The sequence below is a fragment of the Ambystoma mexicanum genome, chromosome 7p (genome assembly GCF_040938575.1).
Source record: "Ambystoma mexicanum isolate Mex_15411 chromosome 7p, UKY_AmexF1_1, whole genome shotgun sequence".
NCBI lineage: Eukaryota > Metazoa > Chordata > Amphibia > Caudata > Ambystomatidae > Ambystoma > Ambystoma mexicanum.
The window spans coordinates 275,063,254-275,083,848 of record NC_090939.1 but is presented as its reverse complement, the minus strand read 5'-3'; the positions used below and the strand labels follow the sequence as shown (position 1 = coordinate 275,083,848).

General features: G+C 42.2%; 1 protein-coding gene across 1 annotated transcript in view; it reads left to right on the top strand.

The window, feature by feature from the left end:
* The window catches only part of SYNJ1 (synaptojanin 1), a 1,805,713-nt gene that overhangs the window by 418,654 nt on the left and 1,366,464 nt on the right, over positions 1–20,595 (top strand). Inside the window, exon 7 of the mRNA XM_069636346.1 lies at positions 10,901–10,962. Within this exon, the coding sequence (XP_069492447.1) occupies positions 10,901–10,962 (62 nt within the window). The remainder of the gene's footprint in view (positions 1–10,900; positions 10,963–20,595) is intronic.

Sequence of the window (20,595 nt, the reverse complement as noted above, 5' to 3'; positions counted from 1 at the left end):
GTGTTCATTTGTACCTTGCACCCACTGATTGTGTGATGTCATAGTACCAAATGGTTTGTCTTTTCAAGATTAGCTATGCCACATGATTTAGGAACTGAGTATAATAATTGCGCGTTTACTCGCTCCCACCTGTACAAGGCATTTGACTTCTTTATAGTTGGTTACCAAAACAGGACTGAGACAATTAGTCATGAAGGATACACTTTTCCACTTTTAGAAAATAAATTCTAGATTTTGCTTTCCCTCTCCATTTTCTTTAAAGTTAAACGCCTTGTCTGTAGAGGAAAGTGAGGCGTCACCCTTAAAGGAATAGTGCGCTCAAAAATGTTATTGTCCTGATCGATCGGGCAAGTCGTTATAAGCATACGTTGATCTATTGTAAAATAAATTCCTATGCACGTTACCCTAGTTTTCCTCACTTTTACACATGCGAAATCAGGCAGCTGGGCGCAGCCATCTTGTGCTAATCTTATCCGTCAATGCATCGCCCTAAGGTGAACTGCCCTCGCGGCACTAAATCATATCCCCCGCCCCTGAAGCTGACATCACTAGACGCGTATGGCCCATTTCACAATGCAAATGCACGTCTCGTGTCAACGTTCTGTGTTCCAGCTAATGACGTGTCTCCATGGAAATGGCAGGACGCCTCTTTCCTCAATAAGTATAAACAAACCACTTCTCATCAAACAGTTGCATTTTCAATTGTTCACTGTTTTTTTGTGTAACCTGTGACTCGTTTCTGCTCTGTTCAGCTATTTTCATTGCTCGTAGCCCGTGCAAACATACTAGTACTAGCATTACTATCCATTTTAATTTTGTCGTATAATGGCAACAATACAGCCCTACCAGTATGAGCCAGAGTATTCTAAGGTGGAATTAGTTGAAAGAGAAAGATGCTGAAACGATGGGTCATCGGACGACAGTTGGGATGACGAATCACCGGATCATGAGCCTGAGCCTAGTCGCATGGAAGACGTTTCCACCTGGTGTACCTGCAATCAGTGTAAGGTCATGCCAACTGAGGAGGAGAACTGCTGCTGGCGAGAAAACTCTGGATGCTTGGCCTACATATCGGAAGAAGACACACCACCGCTATGTGTTACCAAGCTGTATGACTTCAGGGCAGCCTGCCTCACAAGGTCTGTGTTGAGGATTTTGATGGTGCTCATGCACAAACTTCATGCAACAGTTTGCCCTCGCAATCCAAGTAACGAGTAAGTGTACTCTAGGTGTGATGTCACTTAGGCCACTAACATTTCATGTTTGTCTCCTACATTGTAGTAACTTTGATCTATCACTGCCAAATGAATGTAGTCTGGCAATTCAATACATCTCTCGCGATTTTGGGAAAATCATAGTGGTCATCACGTACAACCAAGAAACTTATGTGTCTTTCACGTACAACCAAGAAACAATATTTCTCTGTGCCTCAAACATTATGGATTGCATGGGTGTTCACTTTTGTAATGTGTCTACACTTTAAAGCAGAAGTTGATTGATCAGTGAAGTGACATTTGTACTGGCAACTATGCCATAGGATACAAGATTGCATTTTCAACTGAGGTTTGTACACTTATGTTCATTTAAATACAGTTTGTATGTTTCTCTTCCACAGGTGGTACTGGCTGGTGGCCTATTGTGCGTTTACATGGTGGCTTCATGGGAGGCTTGGATTCCGTGTTCGACGAGTAATACCCACCTGTGTCGTTGGAGCCATTAGCGCCAAACTCCCCAGTGACAGCGGTCAGTACAGGGGATTTTCCCACACTGTGCTGCAACCCGAAGTATATAATTTGTAGTACATTTGTGCCATCAACATCCGCAACAAAATAAAATACAAATCAACTTTTATGAATAGTCGTTTCAATGTTTAAGTGACTCAAGGACACGTTCACTTGTCCTGGCAGGGCTGGCAGGATGGGAACGGCCAAGATGCCAAAAACCATGTACACTTCAAAGGTATCTTCCGCACAGGGGCCATTGTACACATGGCCTCCTCAGACCCAGTGTCTCCAGGCAGGCTCCCCTGAAGCAGACCGCGTCCCTGCAATCCACATAAGGGTGTCTCCATTCAGCAGTGTTCCGGGCCCTTTTCTGCGCGATTCTTGGGCATCCATCCCCCCTCCACTATCAATGGCAGTTCGTTCCTGTGGTCGTGCCCTCACGAGGGGGCTGGCAGGATGGGAACGGCCAAGGTGCCAAACACCATGTACACTTCAAAGGTATCTTCCGCGCAGGGGCCATTGTTCACATGGCCTAGCCAGACCCAGTGTCTCCAGGCTCCCCCGAATCAGACCGCCCCAGAAACATGTCACTCATTCACATGCACACCCACTTTTCTAATTCTTTATAAACCCCTTGATATTTATCCTGAGAACATCTGTGAGCACTGGAAGTCAACCTGTGATCATGCTACCCGTTCTCCAGCTACTAACTACCCTGCTTGCTGAATCTACCTGTTTGTTGGTCAAGGTAAGGGCAGGTCACCTAATATCTCTTTCTGATCTCAAAATGTCTATCTATTTCGAACGGATGTACCCTGTAGAGTAATGTTCATTCATCTCAATGATTTTACCATTGTCTACTGTTTAAAGTGTTCAGATCTCGATATATAGCAAATTTCATCAGTGTCCGTTGTGATACAATTGTATCTTTCTCGGACCATGTCTATAAGCATGTTTCCTTTTGATGCATGAAAGTACATTCACCGGACTAGTGAAACGTTACAATTTCCATTGCATAAATCAATTCTGGTATCCCAGTGTATATTCGACTACGCTACACAGGTTTTGCTTCTTTGACCAAAACAAACATTGCATAGAAAAATTAATTCTATAATTAATATATAATTCTATCAATCTCATGCATTCAGTAGAATTTCTTTATAATTATGTGTACTTTGTTTATACAGATTTTTCAAGAATGCCTGCTTTGTATGGTTTTCGGTTGCCGTTCTAAAAGCCATGACAAAAGTAAGGGCACAATCATGCATACATTCCTGAGGAATATTAATCTAATAAAAGAATGGGTTTGATATTGTGGATTTCTGGTGGACCAGCTTGAAAGTAGAGCCTAGGATGTCTTGGGAGACTTGAGGGCCAATCGATTCTGCAGCCTGCACTTTACCCCGGATATGTAGGACCAATCGCAGTACACAAAAAAGCATCGACTCAGAACGTCTCGTAAATTGCTTCCAAATGCAATTCCAACTCTATCCATGCACAAGCTGGCCCAGGTGAGTCCCGGGTGATGAATTAGCTGTAGGGTTTGGGGTACTGAACAGGTAAAAACATGAATGGATTGGTGCTTTCGGTGTACATTTTTCTTACTAAACTTCGCATATTTACCAAATTGTATTTCTTTAGAACTATGCCACATTTTGCTAGACATCTGTCCCTGGTTTTAGGAGCATCATAGACAGTAATTATGACCATAGGAAACTATGCCATAGTGCCCTTCAAAATAAGCATAATCTCTTTATAATCGGTTGCTTCACAGGTCAATTTATTTAGGAGAGCATACTGACGGAAGCACAGACCCTCACAAGTGACGACACCACTGAAACGTCCAGTATACCAATGGTGAGCCCTACAGACTTGCAGAAGTTCATATTATCGAGAGTTGGATCTTCCCAAATATCTAATGCAAATCTAATTTTCCCTTTTACCACTTCGTGACAATGTGCTGAAAATGATGGAGCAAGATTCTGCATCCATTTCTTTTCCCGAGTCAACAACAACTTCGAGTGCTTATCAGGTAATTTTATTTCACGTTTCAATTACGAGAATGTATTATGCTTGTAATTTAAAATAATATGAAATTGTTTATGTATCCTGTCGTTTGTTTACTTTGTGTCATTTATGGGTTTCTCTTTATATGTACAATTGTCTGCATCCTATTGTCTCTGTTCCATTTAGCTGTTTTCATCCATAGTAAAACGAGTACTGTGTTTCAGGGGGATGCTGGTACTTCGACTACAATTACATCTTGTTTGATACATTTTCATGGTCCGCTCAACCGATGCTGGGCAAAGTGCCAGCTGGAAATCTACTGTGTTCAGCAGCTTTACTTTTCAGTGGTTTGACTTTTAATAAGTTGTCCAGTTTCTGTAAATTTGTGGGACTTCAGTTCCAGGCTAAAACGCAGTACTTTAAATATCAGAGAATTCTTATTCCCCGCTATTATTCAAGCCTGGAAAATTTTACAAATGACAATTGAAAGGACATTCTCTGGCAAACGGTTCAGGCTAGCTGACGATGGACAGTGTGACAGCCCCGGATTTTCAGCAAAGTACTGCACATACCACTTTCAGGACATGGAAACGAAAAAAACAGTGAGTTTGCAGGTCGTGCAGGTGTCCCAAAGTAAATCCTCAGTGGCCAAACTTGGTTTCATAAAATCCTTTGGACATCTTAAATGGAGGGGAATGCAAATAGACCTTGTAGCCACTGACAGACATGTTTCAACAGCAAGGTCATGTGAGAGCAGTTTGCAAACATTTGATGTATGGCACGTTGCCAAATCAATCAATAAAAAAATCACAGCTGCTGGTAAAAAAGAGTTCTGAAAATATTTTACAGTGCTCCCAGTCTTTCAGCAACCATCTTTGGTGGAGCTCCAAAACTTGTGATGGGTCTGTGGAAATTCTACTGGACAGAAAACCAACATTTTCACCAATGTGCACATGGACCTTTATCGGAGGAACAGGAACGCAAGAAGTGGTTGGTTCCATCTTCACCTCCACACAAAGCTCTTGAGAAGATCGTGTTTGCTAAAACTCTGTTCAAGAGACCTGAAGGGACTCTGAGTTCTGTCACACCGGGGATTTGGAGGTATTCCACAATATGTGCCTAAAGTACAGGCCGAAGAGGTTGCATTTCGGCATAGACGTTATGCAATATCGAACATTACTATTACGTATTAGCACATAACGAGAATCTAGGCCAGAACAATGAAGAACTTTGGTAGCTTCGTTACACAATGGCCTTTTTCTAATGAAGGAAAAATTTGGTTGCCAAGCCGATATACCAGGAAATGGAATTCAATTTTGTGAAAGTTCTATCTTTGACTGTTGATGGGGCCCCTAGGGGACCCACGTGTATGGAAACACGGCACAATCACCACACACAAACTGATACGCCAGACACAAAGTTGTATTCTCAAAAGCTAGGGTTTATTGCAAAGCAAATAGTCTCAGTTGGCCAACTGGGTCTCACGCCCCGCGATGTCTCTCCAGACCCCGAGGGATGCAAGAGAGCGAGCATTGTACAGCAGTTACATATATACAAAAGGGGCACCTTGCAATCAGTAGTGACATATTCAATACGGCCCATAATCTATTTCCTTTGAATTGGGTTTGATGATTGACAATTGTGACGAGTATGACACCTTCAGACATTTATTTAGCAACAGTTTGCAATTTCGCGAGCCTGCAGACACAATTCTTTGTTTTAGAGAACACATTGCTCCTGTTCTCGCAAGCAAGCTCCGTGCAGGGGAGAGACACATTCCAGGCCTTGCTATCTTCTAGTTTCTATTCATGTGCTAGGGGTCAACTCGCTCTCCAAGGCTCTACAGGGCTCAGGGAAGGGGGGCCGCGAAGGAGAACATAATTCAAGCCATTAATTGTTCATTTCTACCATTTCTACCGCATCAACAAGACTGGCTGGCACCTTTGTAATGATTAAATGCCTTGTTGCTTACTTCCAAGGATTTGTTAGGGAGGAGACCGGGCATTTCTGTTTGGGTCGCCTGCGTTCTATTTCAACAAGTATCTTGCGGCCTTGCTGCATGCATGAACAATAATGTAAAAGTGGTGCAGAATAAGCTTTCAGCAAAGCAGCTTTAACAGAAGGCAAGAGGCCAAAGTTGAAAACAAAATGGCGATTTCAATCACATCAAAATGGACGCACTTTAGTCAAGCTTATGGATCTGTATTTCTAGTACCAAACACATGAGGCGGTTGGTCTTCGGCCAACAAAATACACTGCCTCTGTTATAGAGGGTTATCTACATTTTCAGGACTGACACTGTGTTTGACATGCATACTCATGGAATCGATCCTGATTGTGTTCCTAGGACACATACATTGCCACAAAACATTGCAAACAAGCACTGTCCACCAAAAGCGGAAATCGTTGAACAGTTGACTTCCCGGTATAAATGATTAGCAGCAGTGTGTATGTTCCACAATGTTTGTACATTGTACATGACCGATCGATTTAACTTGAATTTCAAAGCTATTAAAAGTATTACGCATCCAAATTGTCTTTTCAAATGGATCCTCTGTCAATCTTTTTTGCAATTGCAAGAAGTGCCTGTTGGAGGAAGCCATACAGTGTAACTCTCTGTTTTCCTCCTTTCCCCTTTCGGCCAGCTCTTGTGGGTCCTTCACTGATGAGGGCACGGGAGGGTCAGATGGATATCAGCATGAAACCAACTGCGGGGTCTGCAGTTGCCTTGGCATGCATGTGTCCAAATAGACAGAATAAATGTACGTCCCACTAAGAAATGAGACCGAAGCTAAATAATAAACTTGCCATGGAAGAACTAATGACTGTAAGCAAAACCCTGCATGAAAGAGGACTGTTGGTGTGATTTTGTCAGGGCTCGATACTCGCTACTTGCAAAAATGACTAGCTGCATTTCCGTGCGAACAGGAGACGCACTGACCTGACAGAGGACAGAGATGGTGGGGACTGGCTGTGTGCGGCTCTGGGAGAGGGAGAGTGAACATTTGCAAGATGGGCAGAGGACCTAGAAAAAGATGGCGTTTGGAAAGACTCCACATGGAGTTCAAATAATACACATTAGCACAGTGTTAATACACTTATATGAAACATGGGTGATGCAAATAGGTATAGGAGGGGTGGCGATGTCTCCCACCTTAGCTTGTACGTCATTTGCGTGGTACGAGAATGGTGCAGGGGGGCAGGGTATACCGCCTCTCCCCCAACATTTGTTAGTGCACGGGAAGTTCAGTGGAGATGGAAGGGCACTCGGATTTATGACTTGTCCGTGTCTCACGTTATCCGCAGAGTACATTCCTCTGAAAACAGAGCGCACGCAGGCGTGACAATGGAGAGGACTCTAACTGGAACTGCTGTCCTAAAATAACTAAATCGCTATCAATATAGATGAGCAAAAAAGGATTCTCGATAGCGCGGCATTGTTGGATGCCAGGAAACAATTTGTTTATTTTTCAAACATATCTTGAATGCCACATTGGACGGCAGGGCTAATCGCTCCCATGGAGTGAAGATCACTCACTGCACTTGATGTTGCGTGTGGGCTGTTCACACCAAGGCTTCCTGTACGGTATGTTTTTGATTTGTGGCTTTCATTCACCAAAACGAAACTTAGCATACGCTCTCCTAAGAAGGCTCAATTGTTGTTCGTCCTTGGAAGAAGGGAGGATTCACTATGGATTGAGGGACGGGAGGTGTGTAATACACGCAAACATGATAAGGTTCACCATTTTAAAAATGGACAAAGGAATGTGTAATTTCATTTAATGAAAACTGTTGAACTGAGCGGACACTCTGCGTTACGCCAAGAGAATGGAAAGTCCAAATATAATGTAAGTGTTACCGCACATGGGCAATCCACCACCGAAATTCATAGTCGACGCATGGCATAGCTCTCAACCTTTCATGGCCCCTGGTTGGGTGAAAACACCAGATCTTGTATTTAGCGGGTGAACGCCCTATGGCCGTGTAGGGAGCTTGGCGGGTGAGAGAGCTGCCAAAGTGTCAGGGAGCACCTGCCAAAAGCATGCGAGTTGAGAGGTATGCGTATGGGTTCCCCCAGGTTCCACCAATGCCAAGTCCATTACTAATATTCCCTTACAATGCCGTCTGTGTTGTTCGAATTCTTCCGTCAGCTTCCGCATCCCATTGCGAGCTAAACATAATCCACAGCACTAACCTCTTAAGTACATTGTAGACTCTTTCCACAATGTTTTCTCTGTCATTATTATATTTCACCCGGTGCAGAATTAAAGGGTAAAAGGATACATTTGAATAAAGAATGGCTACTGAAATATATTTCTGTTATGTTTTCAGCTACATCCTCCCTTTCTGCGAATGTCATCGTTTCCAGATACCCACTGATGGGTTCTTCAACAGGCAGTGGCAGATAAACCTAAATGGCTGGATTACAATTACGCTGATGTGGAACGATCACCCCGGCCAATATGCCCTTTGGCAGTACCAGCCACAAGGAGCAACGTCACAGCGTTTACGGTGCTCTAGCCAGAAGCTGATGCAGAAGCCTTGCGGTTCAAGGTGCGTCCAATGCGTTTCTTCTAACGAGAGGAACACTGTGTGCCTCATGATAAAGATTTGATGTTTGAACAGAACTAAATTCAAAATTTGGTTGAAAATGGAAATTTGGCGGATGATCTCGGAGCATTTAATGTGAAATAAAAGCACATTATAAATTGCACATTATTGGTGTTTCCTTTAAAAATAGTGTTTTCTGTTCCGATTTGGGACGCGCTGTGCTGTGAGAGGATGTGTGTGTTGATATTCCAGGTTCTGCATCAAGTAACGTAAAAACGTACGTGATGACTGCAGGCGTTCAGCTACGCTACACACTAACATGAAAATAGGTGGACAATATTGCTAGGAATAGTGATGTCAGCTTCAGGGGTGGGGATATGATTTAGTGCCACGAGTGCAGTTCACCTTAGACCGATGCATCAACGGATAAGATGAATGCAAGATGGCCACGCCCCGCTGCCTGATTTTGCATGTTTAAAAGTGATGCAAACTAAGGTAACATGCATAGGAATTTTTTTTTACAATCGATCAAAGTATGCTTATACCGACTTACTCAATTGATCTGGACAATTACATTTTTGGGCGCACTATTCCTTTAATAAAGGCACTTTATTTTTTACTGTTCAGATCTCATTACATGTGTGTTGGACAGGTATGCAAAATAGGTATTTTTGAGAAATGATTGCATTCTTGGCTTTGTTTTTACTCAACGTCTGATTGTACGTTCATAAACATTGACTGTTGTTGGATGTGTTGTACATTTATAAACATTGACTGTTGTTGCATGTGTGCTTTAAATAATGTACCTAACATTTTAAATGGTACAATAGATTGCTCAGAAAAGTGTGACTGAGTTTGCAATTAAAGTTTGACCCTTTCTTTTCATTGTCCAAAAGACATTTGCAGTTTGTGACCATAAATAACATTTGTATATTCAGGAAAGGAAGTTGGTACACATAAACGCAAACATGGAATGTGTGTATTACTAATTAATATCTTACTCTCACAGATTCATCACCTCATCTTTTGATTTGACTTCAGGCACATCCTAAATGTAGAAATATTTAAAACGCTACCTGGGAATTTAGGCCTGCTCGTTCATAGTTGCCACTGCCATTGAAAGTGATGCACCTGATATGTGGGTGTCAGTTTTTCTGCATGCTAAAGCATCTGCTCTTGAAAATAACGATGTCGGTATTTACTGACTTTGTGTTTTTTTGCTTAATTTCTATAATCTCACTCTTCTCGACCTCTAGGGACGAGCCTATATTTTGTTGCAAGAGGTGGACATCCGTCTTATAGTCATATGAACACCCCATTTGGTCTTTTGGTGTGGATCATGAAAATGCCCTGTGGCTCCTGACAACATGCAACTAAAGGCTTCTTGGTAGTGGCGTCACTAAAATGTTCACCATGCACCATAACCATATTGGCAGGCAGAGGCACTCTGTACGCTCTGTTCTGGTCTCTATGGGGGCAGCAGCGCATTGTGCCAGATCCCTTCTCGGAGATGTGGAGCTACCATTGCAAAAAAAGAAAAGTAATCACAAGTGATCCTATCTGAATCGTGAATCTTCTTTTGATACACCACGGCCTGGACCGGTCATTGGGCTCCAAGCACCGTTCCAAAGATGAATTCATATCTTTCCTTGATGATTATAAGGTTAGAATTCCCTAAACTCACATGGAGGACTGTCAATGCGAGCAATTTTTCAGTAGAATATCCAGGGGCATTCTGCTACCAATCCCAACTGCTGTTTTACTGAAAGCACTGTGAGATTTGTGGCAAAACACTGACTTTTTGGAGATTGGTCTTTGGAACGCTATGGCCACTGTCTGTCCTTAGCACCCATTCAGGACTTTGTCTCTAAGACTAGGATCATCTTTGGCCCCAACATTGACATTTTTTAAACATATTATAAAGGGAGTGTTGCCTCCTTGCTGGACATCTTCCAGGCTGCCACTTGGCTTTACAATTCATAGTGTGACCTGCATCAGCTTTGGCAGGAAAGGACACCTGTTTGGAACAATCCATCTTGCAGGAGGCTCTCATGTAGAATGTTGGTACCTCATAATCATTTGCTCCCCATCTATGCTGTGGTACTGATTTGGGAATCTCAAATGTTGGGAATCCTTGAGAGGGAGTTGTATCCGTTAGAACTAATTACATTTCTCTTGAAATGTTTCTGACAGCTACTTTTATACCCCCATGGATTTCATACTATCCTTCTTCTGAACTGATGGAAATGTAGTGATTACTGTTTTCTGTTCTTCTCATGGCATTTCTACCTTTCTTTTTGGCCTCTTTGGAAAATCAAAATTTTGGTTGACCGGAGTTATGGGGGACATGTGCATCCTTAGAAAGAGGATAGACCACATCCAGCACCAGTGGTACCCTTGATGCTGTGCCAAATCTTTTGTAAAGCTACAACAGCCCTTGTTGGCTGTTGACACATTTCTGTCATCTAGGCTGTGCCTGGTGTTATTTCAAAAGATCAGGAATCTATGGGACGAAGATGGTATCCATCAGACCCTACATTACCAGTGCTAAGTAATGTTTTCATTTGTTTGACATTTTCAATACATTGTTCAAATAATCAATGCTTATTTTTTGAAAGGTTGGATCCCATCGTGTGAGAATGTCAAGAGGATTTGAAGCCAATGCACCAGCATTTGACAGGTACAATTTTGTTTGTTTTATATCATTTCAAGTGTGATCTTGTTTGGTTATGTTTGACTAATTTCTTTCTGCACGCTGGAATATACTTTGATGTCTCTGCGCAACATACTATCGATTTTAAAGCAGTAGTTATTCCAGAATATCACTGTACAAAAGTAATAAATACAGCCATTACAATTACAAATGTCAATTTAAGATTAAACTAATCTAAAACAATACCATCTGTCCAGAGCTTGTCAATTTGGCTTGTATGTTCGTGGTTCAAAGAGTTTATGTAAAAACATTAATTGCAAACATGAATTATACTATATTTCTCCCATTGTGTCAGTTTATAAAGTGTACAGATCTAATGATACACATGTTTTTTATTTGTAGCAATAGAGCCGTGTCATAAACAAATACACCCTATGTATTAATTTCTTCTCCCAACCTTTCTCCTATCACTAACCATGCTGCTTTATTAGTTATCAGTGCAAACATGTTTTAGTTCCTCTTTGGTCCTGCAGCTAGAGTGTTCAAGTGAAAAAAACAGCAGAGCCCTCTTGTCCCATTCTAGCAGTCCAATGGCAGTAGTAGGGGATCAGATGTCAATAGGAGATTCAGGCTGCCTGGCTCATTTCTGACTGTGAACACCTGGATAAAACATCAAAGTAGTCTGGCTGCATTCCCCCAAAGCTTGCTCCTCTGTGTAGGCGTGTTTCTGCTGCCCAAAGGAATGTAAGGGTTTAGTCACAGCAATTATCACTCTGAGCTTTATTTTTTCTGAAGCAATCAATTGTCTGCTCTTTTTGGCAGGCAAAGTGGGTGAAGGATAGAGCCATCTTGTTGGTTAACACATTGTGAGCGCTTGGAGGTGGTGGCAGAGGCCCGCTAGTTGGAGAAAGCCACCATTTCAAGTTGAACGAGCAAAATGATGCATAGACCATGATCCCAATCTGAGTGGTTGACCTTTGGACACAAGAGAAAGATGCTAATGCAGGGGAATCATCGCAATGGGTGAGGAGTCTACTGAACAAGGGGGAAGATCGCAATACCTCAACTAACTTGCACAGAAAAGGCAGAGAGGAGTTCAGAAGAAACTCTAAACACAAAGAGGCAGTCCAAGAAAGAGGCGAGAGGAACACGGAAATGAGTTGTAAACATGGCTACAAAGCAGAGGAAGCATTGATAAGAGATGAAGTACACATTTTGGGCGAGTAAAAAACCAAAAGGTGATGGTCGGAACAGAGCTGATAAGGATCCGACTAATGAACCAACAAGGCCCCCACAGAGTGGATGTGAGCTGAAGGTGTGGCGAACAAAGCCCAGTTTCTCAATCTCCAGCAGACTGAACGGATATGACTAGCAAACATTGGGAGAAAGGGATAGATGTGCATTGGGACGCACAGACCAATATCCCAATTAATGACTGTTGAACATTTGTTTCATATTGGGAATCAAAGACTTATAACCCAGACCAACTGGGATAAGCATTGTTGAAAGATTAAAGTATTATTTGTGCTGGGAAACTGAGGTTATTTACTCAATCATTGAATAGGCAACGCTTGAAGTATATTGAAAAACTGAAGTCCAGTCAAAGCCCAAAAGTCATTGAAATTATAAAGTCTGAGGGCTAATGGAGCAGTTAGCCCAACATTCATTCCACTCTAAGAATGGAAAGAAGGAGGGATTGAAGAATTGGAGACAAGTCACTGAGAGACAATTGTTTCAGAGCTAAGATAAATTGCATTCTAGCATTGATTCAAAGTCTGGTTGGCCTGAAAAGTGGACTCATCTATTAGGTGATGGTATATAAAATAATAAGGGGAAAGCTATTATTCAGAGTCTTCTTGAGACTGGAAAATGATTGCAATCATGAACCCTGATATGATGGAAAAAAAACGTATACTATCAGCTGGGAACCAAAGTCCCCACCTAAGGAACTATCAGAGTTGCAAGAGATCAAGTGAATTAGTGATCACCATTAGGGAAGAGAAATCAAGTATCCCAATGAAACCTAAAAGAGGACTAAGGGACCAGTAATGTGAGGCATTGAAAGAGACGTGGAACATGCCATTATCAAAGAGAACAGGATGAATGGCGGATGTACGAGGGTCTTTGATCCTGTTGAAAAAGACTGTAAAGTTATTTATTATTCAGGCGCTCCTCATTGTATTTAATAAACATACTTTCAGTTTTTACTTTGTCACGGGTGACCTTTCATGTTGATAGGGACGATAGTCACATGGAGTGCCGTTGAATGTGGTAATAACGCTACCCAGCACTACCCATTGTTACCTTGCTTAAAAACGTGAGGAATCCGGCATGACTCACTATATGAAATATGGCATTATTATTAATAGGTTGATGATTTACAAGGGGTAGCCAAGGTTGTGCACATCGTTACTGTGTTGTACAGCTTCGCTAAGTAAGCATGGTCTCAAGAATCTGCTCTGTCACTTAAGGTGTGACATTTTTGTTAGGATGTGCAAGGTATTGGTGAGGGTGTGCTGATATGGCAGTCCAACACAACATTAACGATGTGCAATGGTATGTGAGGATTCCATTTGTGTGGTTACGGGTGTCCAGAACATAAGATGGAAAATGGTAGCACACTAGGCTTGTCACTTTTTTTATTACTATCATTTTGCAAGCTCCATGAACATTGATGAGTGCTTCATTGCATGTCTTTTGATAACATAACGCTGATGTGTTTGGCATACCACACCATGTCAAAATGATGGTGTTCTATTTGATAAAGGCAGACTAGTATTTGTTACTTAATAGAAGTAATGACGTAGCCCCACTCGCGTCACAAAGTCCAGAATAAGTGGAACAATTGTATCCTTTTCACTAACATTCAAGCATGTGACAGAAGCCGTGGGTTGAAAAAATAAAGATGGACAGAATGTAAGGATGGCAGTTGAGAGTATAGTGGTGAGATAAGGCATAGCAGACAACCATGCCAGAGACTAATGGAGATGCCTGGCTCAGAGGCAGTAGAAGTGCAGACACGCAAAGGGTGACCCAGACAACTTGAGGGCTGAGATAGTAACACTCTGTGTAACAACATGAGGTTTCCCATCATCTGAAGATCTTCTGAGAACACAACTGTGCTGAAAGAAGTGGAGAAGTGGAGAGATGAGCAATTGTTCAGTAAGATGCCTGCTGGGAGCTGGAAGCGAGGGCAGAGCAGCTGTTCCTCCAATATCTCGCCATACTGAAAAGGAGAGAGGAGATAAGGAGGTGGGATAGAGGCTCAGAAGCTAACTACTAACCCCAAAAGGGAGTATGGTGGTTACACAGGGGGAAACAAAAAGACTGCATACTGAGAATTGTGGACCTAATAATTCACAAGACTAGTGACACTGTGCTTTCAATGTTAAGTGAAGCAGAGTGGAATTTCATATTGGGAGTTGATGTTCTAACCAATCAGAGATATAGGGCAGTGGTGTAGACAAAGCCCAGCTAACCAGAAAGTAATTGCCTAATTGGAGTTGTGGTTCTTGCGCTTCAAAGAACTTGTACAATGATGCTGACCAGAGAACAAAGGAAAAATTGCATGTGGTGCAGACCCCATAAGAACAAGACTGAGATCAATGAACAGGTGAAGAAAAAACCCAAAGAAGTATATAACATGAGACTACTAGTTCAGTGTGTGTGTGTCGGAGCACAAGGACACTGATGAGGAGAAAGAAAGAGTTGAAAGTTGGAAGTTCTAGTTTCGGACGCCAAAGATATTTGACACATTGGCTTTCTGAGACACAGATAAGATGTGAAAATAAACATTGAAACAATGGGCTAGAGTATTTTCCTACTCAGAAGAAGAGAGAGAGGGTGAGCCTGATAAAACTTGAAAAGAGAGGTGGAGCAAGAAGTTCACCTAATGGAGAAACGTCTGTGTATGAAAAATATAATTTCTTTATCTTTTTTTTGAAGTTGGGTCTGATGTCATCTCTTATAAAACACTACATAGAGTACTTGCAAGAATAATATGTCATCAATGAAAAGGTAACAGAGTGGGCGGTTGGAAGAATTTTGACAAAATTATGTAATCCCTGACTGTACTAGTGGTGAATTTCATTGAGGAGATTCTTACTTTAAGAAACTACAATCCACTTCACCAGGATGAATTTGGTGCTGTTCGTAGTCAAGAAATCTGTCATGCTCCTATAACATTTAGCTTTTACACTTGGAGGTGTACCATAAACTATCTCTCTGACCCTGTTCTCATACAGGAATTGAAGGGTACTATCTGCTTTCTGGCTAAGCCCCCACATTCCAATATTGCAATGTCCTAGACGATTTTGCACCATTTCACTACTTTCAAGCACCGGCCACCTATGCTTTGAAATCATCTCACCTGTTACATAGGGAAGTATCCCTGACCTCATTTGACATTAGTGGGTACATAACAGAAGAGTGTGTCTACCTTCTTTTGTACATAGTTACAGGTCTTAATAGGTCCACAGTTATGTTGCATACACTAGAAGGTCAACCTGGTGCATAAACACACATTTATTTCTACATGGTCCACATTAGGGAGATGTGAGTGAATTTTACCTACAGTATGAATATGGTGGTTTGGCTTTACCTCAACCATTTTTCCAGCTCATTTTTGTGGGTTTGCAAATAGGGTACTACAGACACCCTGCTTTTGATTTATAGTTGGATTTAAACAATATTTTTGTGATACTTGGTATATGTAGATTGAGTATGTGTTCCCTATTGGATTTATTAAAACTTTGTCCCCATTATAGTTATGAGAAGTGAGAGATATTAGCAACCGGTATATGAGGCATTGGCAGTAGATCTTTACTAGATCTTTCAGTCTCTTTGATAAACTTTATATTTTGTGTCCATGAACGGAATGACTGCATTCACTGAGAATGCGCCCATGCACGCATATCCTAGAGGTAGCATAGCGTGCTAGTTGTTGTATCTGCAGTATAGGCGTGACGGCTATTTAAGGATATACACGCGACGGACCTGGAGTTACTTTTGCTTTGGAACAGCGTATTTCACTGCAGAGAAATCAGCTTGTGTAATCACGGATAGACATACTGAAGGAGATTAAGGTACACGGTTGTGGCTAAATAGACCCCATAACTACGAAGAGCAGGCTTTAACAGCGCTAATTGATATTAACGGTACACGTAACGTCAGCCTTTCAATTTATTTGTTCGATACTTGCTCACCTTTAGAAACTCGTCCATGGACCGACTTTCAGCGCAGCGTGGCTGTTGGAAACAATACGCTGAAAGAATTTCCCCATAACAAGGCGTTCTCGTAGATGAGTTAATCCGGCGTGCTGAAATCACACCTGCTATTACAGGTAGACCCATAGTTCTTAAAGCAATTATATTGTTGTAGCAACATATGTATTCTTAAGGTAATGAATGATTTACCCACTTTATTTCTATACATAGGTACATTTGGTACTGGTACTCCTTGAGACTGTACCTTGAGGTATGATTTAAAATAGGGTGATATTATAATCACTGTTATCTAAGTGATAGGGTGCATATTCACTTGGCACTATGTTTGTTGTTAACATGGGCACGAACTATAAGATACACAAGAGTATGGATTGCCAATCCCATGAGAGCATGCTCACTATTAGAAAATGGTTGCACATTTATGAAAAGATGCTGAGGCAAGAACTATGTTGATGAGTAGAGCCACACGAGTGGGGTGAGAATAGCTCTGAAGTGCATGTTATTATTTCACAAACGTTTGAGGAGATTTAATTAGTGTCATGATCTGGGACTGAACCTATCCTATTGTATATATGTTTTCAGAAAAAATAATCTTTTGCTCCTGTAGAAGGAGGAGACAACCCGAAACGTGTTGAGCATGTAGTATCTCAATTGAGATTTATTTAACTGTGATATACATTGTGTGTTTACGAAAAATTGTAACTCAAGGCATTTGAGAAGCCTGGCTATTATTGAATTTGTAAAATTCAGCTTTTTTGATTTAGATATTACATTAAAAACATATATAGTTTTATGAACTTTTGACTGTATGTTCAGTTAGTAGTGTGCAGGGGACGGGAGTGTCTCAAGTAGTAGACTATGTGTCTGGTAGATTGTTAAGGCTGCGTGCCAGGGTCTGCATTCCTCCCCTGCACCCGAAGTTGCTACATTGAAATTTATGTAAGGTTTTCTTTTGACATATCTTTACTCTGCGTTGTGCCCTAATATATCAGTTGACTCATTTGACAAAATGTATGCCTTAATGTATTCTGGGCATTTTGATAAATGTCCCTGTTCAAAGATCACTCCTGTGTCACAAAGAATTTGCATAGTCTCCAAACGAGATTGAGTTTTTATTTTTAAGCCGTGTAAATGGTGCAGATTATTCAAGGTTATGATGTTCAGGTTTTCCAATGTTAGGATGTTCAATGTAACCCAGTGAGCTTTAGAAGGGGGAGGGGTACACTATTGGTGGTAGCTCTCTCGTCTCCCATGGGCTTCCACCTCCCAAGCATTCCTAAATCCTAGTGTTGTCAGCTAGCGATCAGTAACCCCTATGATCTATGTCTAGCTGCTAGAGCGGACCTGAAGGCAGCAGACCTAATTATCTGGCTTCCTCTGTGGATGTTCTAAAGATGCCCTATTCTAACAACTCCCCAGGATTGTCAGTGTGGCTTGATAGGTAAAGTGTCAATCTCAGATGATCTGCTTCAATATCACCCTTTCACTCCTCTCTCTTATCTTTCACTCTCCTTTCTTTCGCCCACCATCGCTCTCTCTTCGGATTTCACACATGGCCTCTACCCCATCTTATCTAACCTTTCTCCTTCCTGTAAGGAACTCATGGTGGCAACAGTAAAGTGATCACAGTTCAAGGGTCTTTATTAAACTGTATATGCAGGTTCGAAAAATTCTAAACCTAAATCTAAGATGAGAGCAAGCTACAACCATCAAATAATAAGGCAGTCCTAGTGGTGTCTTGTCAAAAATAAAAGTGCCTATACTAAGAAAAACATATTGCCTATCCTTACGCTGAAAGAGTGTGGGAGGAGGTTCACAAGAAAGAAGTGTTCACAAATAATAAGTCAGGATGCGGTAGTTGGGGGGGGGGGGGGTCTCCCTTCCCCACGTTATGAGCAAGGGGCAAGGCAGGACTTCGGAGCACAGAGCCTTTGTTGGTTAAGTCTCTTTTCTACAAAACGTCTCTTACCTCCGAGGACCTGATGTATTATAAAAAATAACAAACAAAAGTTCTGCTTGCACGTTGGGTGATGCCTTCTCACCCTGAAATCCCCTCGTCCGGGCTCAGTCCCTTCTCGAATATTAGCTTGCCTCTGTCGGGTTCACAACGGCTTTCAACTCAATCTCATCTGTGACTTTCACGACTCAATGTCTTTTTAAACAGTTCACTGTGGACATCCCTCTACCGGGTTCACTTTTGTCAACACACTATTCATTGGGACTTTTGGCTTTGCCCATGCTCTATTGGCATCCCTCTGTCGGGTTTACTCTTGCCAACTTTGTCAATCACAGTTTCTTGAACAGTTGCAGGATTCACTTCGTTTAGCTTCACAATCATCTGTCGGTCAAATACTTTCGACTGTACCGAGTATTTTACTAGACCCCTCTATGACCACGTGGACCCTTTTCGTGCCTTTCCCGAGGCTTTCTGGTAACGGTAGTTTCAACAATAGGGTAGTTGCCCTGAGTTTCCCGAGTGAGCACCAATGTGGTGCCTGACTCCTGTGTAGCTGGTTTTCCCCCTTCGTATTAACAGTTCTTTGCACTTTCTTCAATTAGCCGCTTGCTACTTTTGTCAACACAGTTTGGTTTCTTATCGGCTCTCCCCTCGACTCAGTCTGTGATGAACGGCATGGCCTTTCTTGACTCTGGAGTCAAGGCCGGGACCACTGTGGCAAGTGTCTCTTCCCGTCTTGGTTATCAGCAGAGGAGGGCCCTGTCTACCGTTGGCATCTACTGCAACACACGCTGGCTATTTTTCACGGTCTTACGATTCCTTGTGTGGAGGTTTCACGGACCTGGCTCGGAAAGGACAAGGTTGCTTCTCTCCTTGTCACCCTCTCGATTTGCGCCATCTTTCTCCTGAGTTGGTCCTCTCGTCGTGTGGTCTACCTTGCTCCTCTTGTGCTCCACCTTCTATCCCTGTGAGGAAGGGAAAGGGCTGTCAGGTGTCTTTGATTCAGGTCAATTGCCTGACTTTGCCTGACCCATGCTGTGGGACATGTCATGTAAACGGCTCTGGTGTTTGTCCGTCGTCTTTTGTGATGTGCGAAAGTGTTGGTGTCGGAAAGGGCAGGGTCACGAAGATACCGCGTCTCACCCGTCCGTGTCCCACTTCCACTCCCCAAGGACCCCAATCCAGGTGATCCTCCCTCACTGGTCGACCCCGAGGAACTGGATCCAGTAGCGATGGCCATGTCGTAGCCACCTGGATGACAGATCCCTGGGGACTAGTCAGGGATACACCTGGAGGGTTCTCACATACCCTTCCTCCATGTGATGTAGCCACATTTGTTTCACTGGGGAACCGGGAAGGAAAATCTACATTTGCCTGGTCTTTTCCTTTTTGATGTTCCACAGTGAAACAATAGGGTTGTACATCTAGAAACCATTGCATGATCCGAGGGTTGGATTCTTTGCGTTGACTAATCCAAACTAGGTGTGAGTGATCTGCAAGGCATAAATTAGTTTTCAAAAATTAACAGAATTTGCTAATGAAAATATTTTTGATTAGCAAATAAACCTATTTGATTAGCAATTTTGTACTCCTATTTTAAATCTCACCAGAAGTTAGTTTTACCCCAAGACATACAATTAGCAAGAATACAGCATTTCTATGTACCTCTGAAGTAATAAATTTGTGCAATGAGTGTAAAATGTAAAGGTTCACTGCATGAATGGACTACATAAATAGATCTGATAAAAAAAGCTCTGTAAACATTTTTCAGTTCAACGCTCTGTGCAGAGTGATGGGCTCAGACCAATCCAGTGACCTGACAGCTACATGACCTTGCCCTGCACTCTGGCCAGGACAGGCCTTAGGTGAACCACCAGTGAAGGCAAGTGGCAGAGCGTGCCACCATCGCACATCATCTGCACATCAGACTGATGAGGGTATCAGTCTCCATGTTGTTCAGTTATTTATCTTGCACTGCAGGAATAAATATGTATTGCCCGGGCTGCTGCTACAGAGCAGTGACAAACGTTGCCTACCAGCTCTGTGTGATTACCTTCTGTGAAGGTAGGTAATTGGTGTTAACTTACGTTCAGAATTATACATTTTTAACATTTGAACATCTTTCCATCTTGTGCTGTTGGGTGGGTTGTGTATTTTAGAACGCTCCAGTGGTGCCAACAATGTATGTTTTGTATTTTCCATACGGGCAGGAGAAATATTATTTACCGCCACTTTCTAAGCACCCATGCCTGCAGTAATAACGTAGCCTGCTTGCAGAGGGCATTTTTAATTTTCTTTCAGTCTCGTGATTAAAGCGCTTGTGGCACTTTTAAGCACTAGACTGAAAGAAAGTTAAAAATGCCCTCTGCAAGCAGGCCACGTTATTTATGCAGGCCTGGGTGCTTGGAAAGTGGCAGAAATAATATTTCTCCCGTCCGTACGGGCTGGAGAAATATTATTTCCAGCCACTTTCTAAGC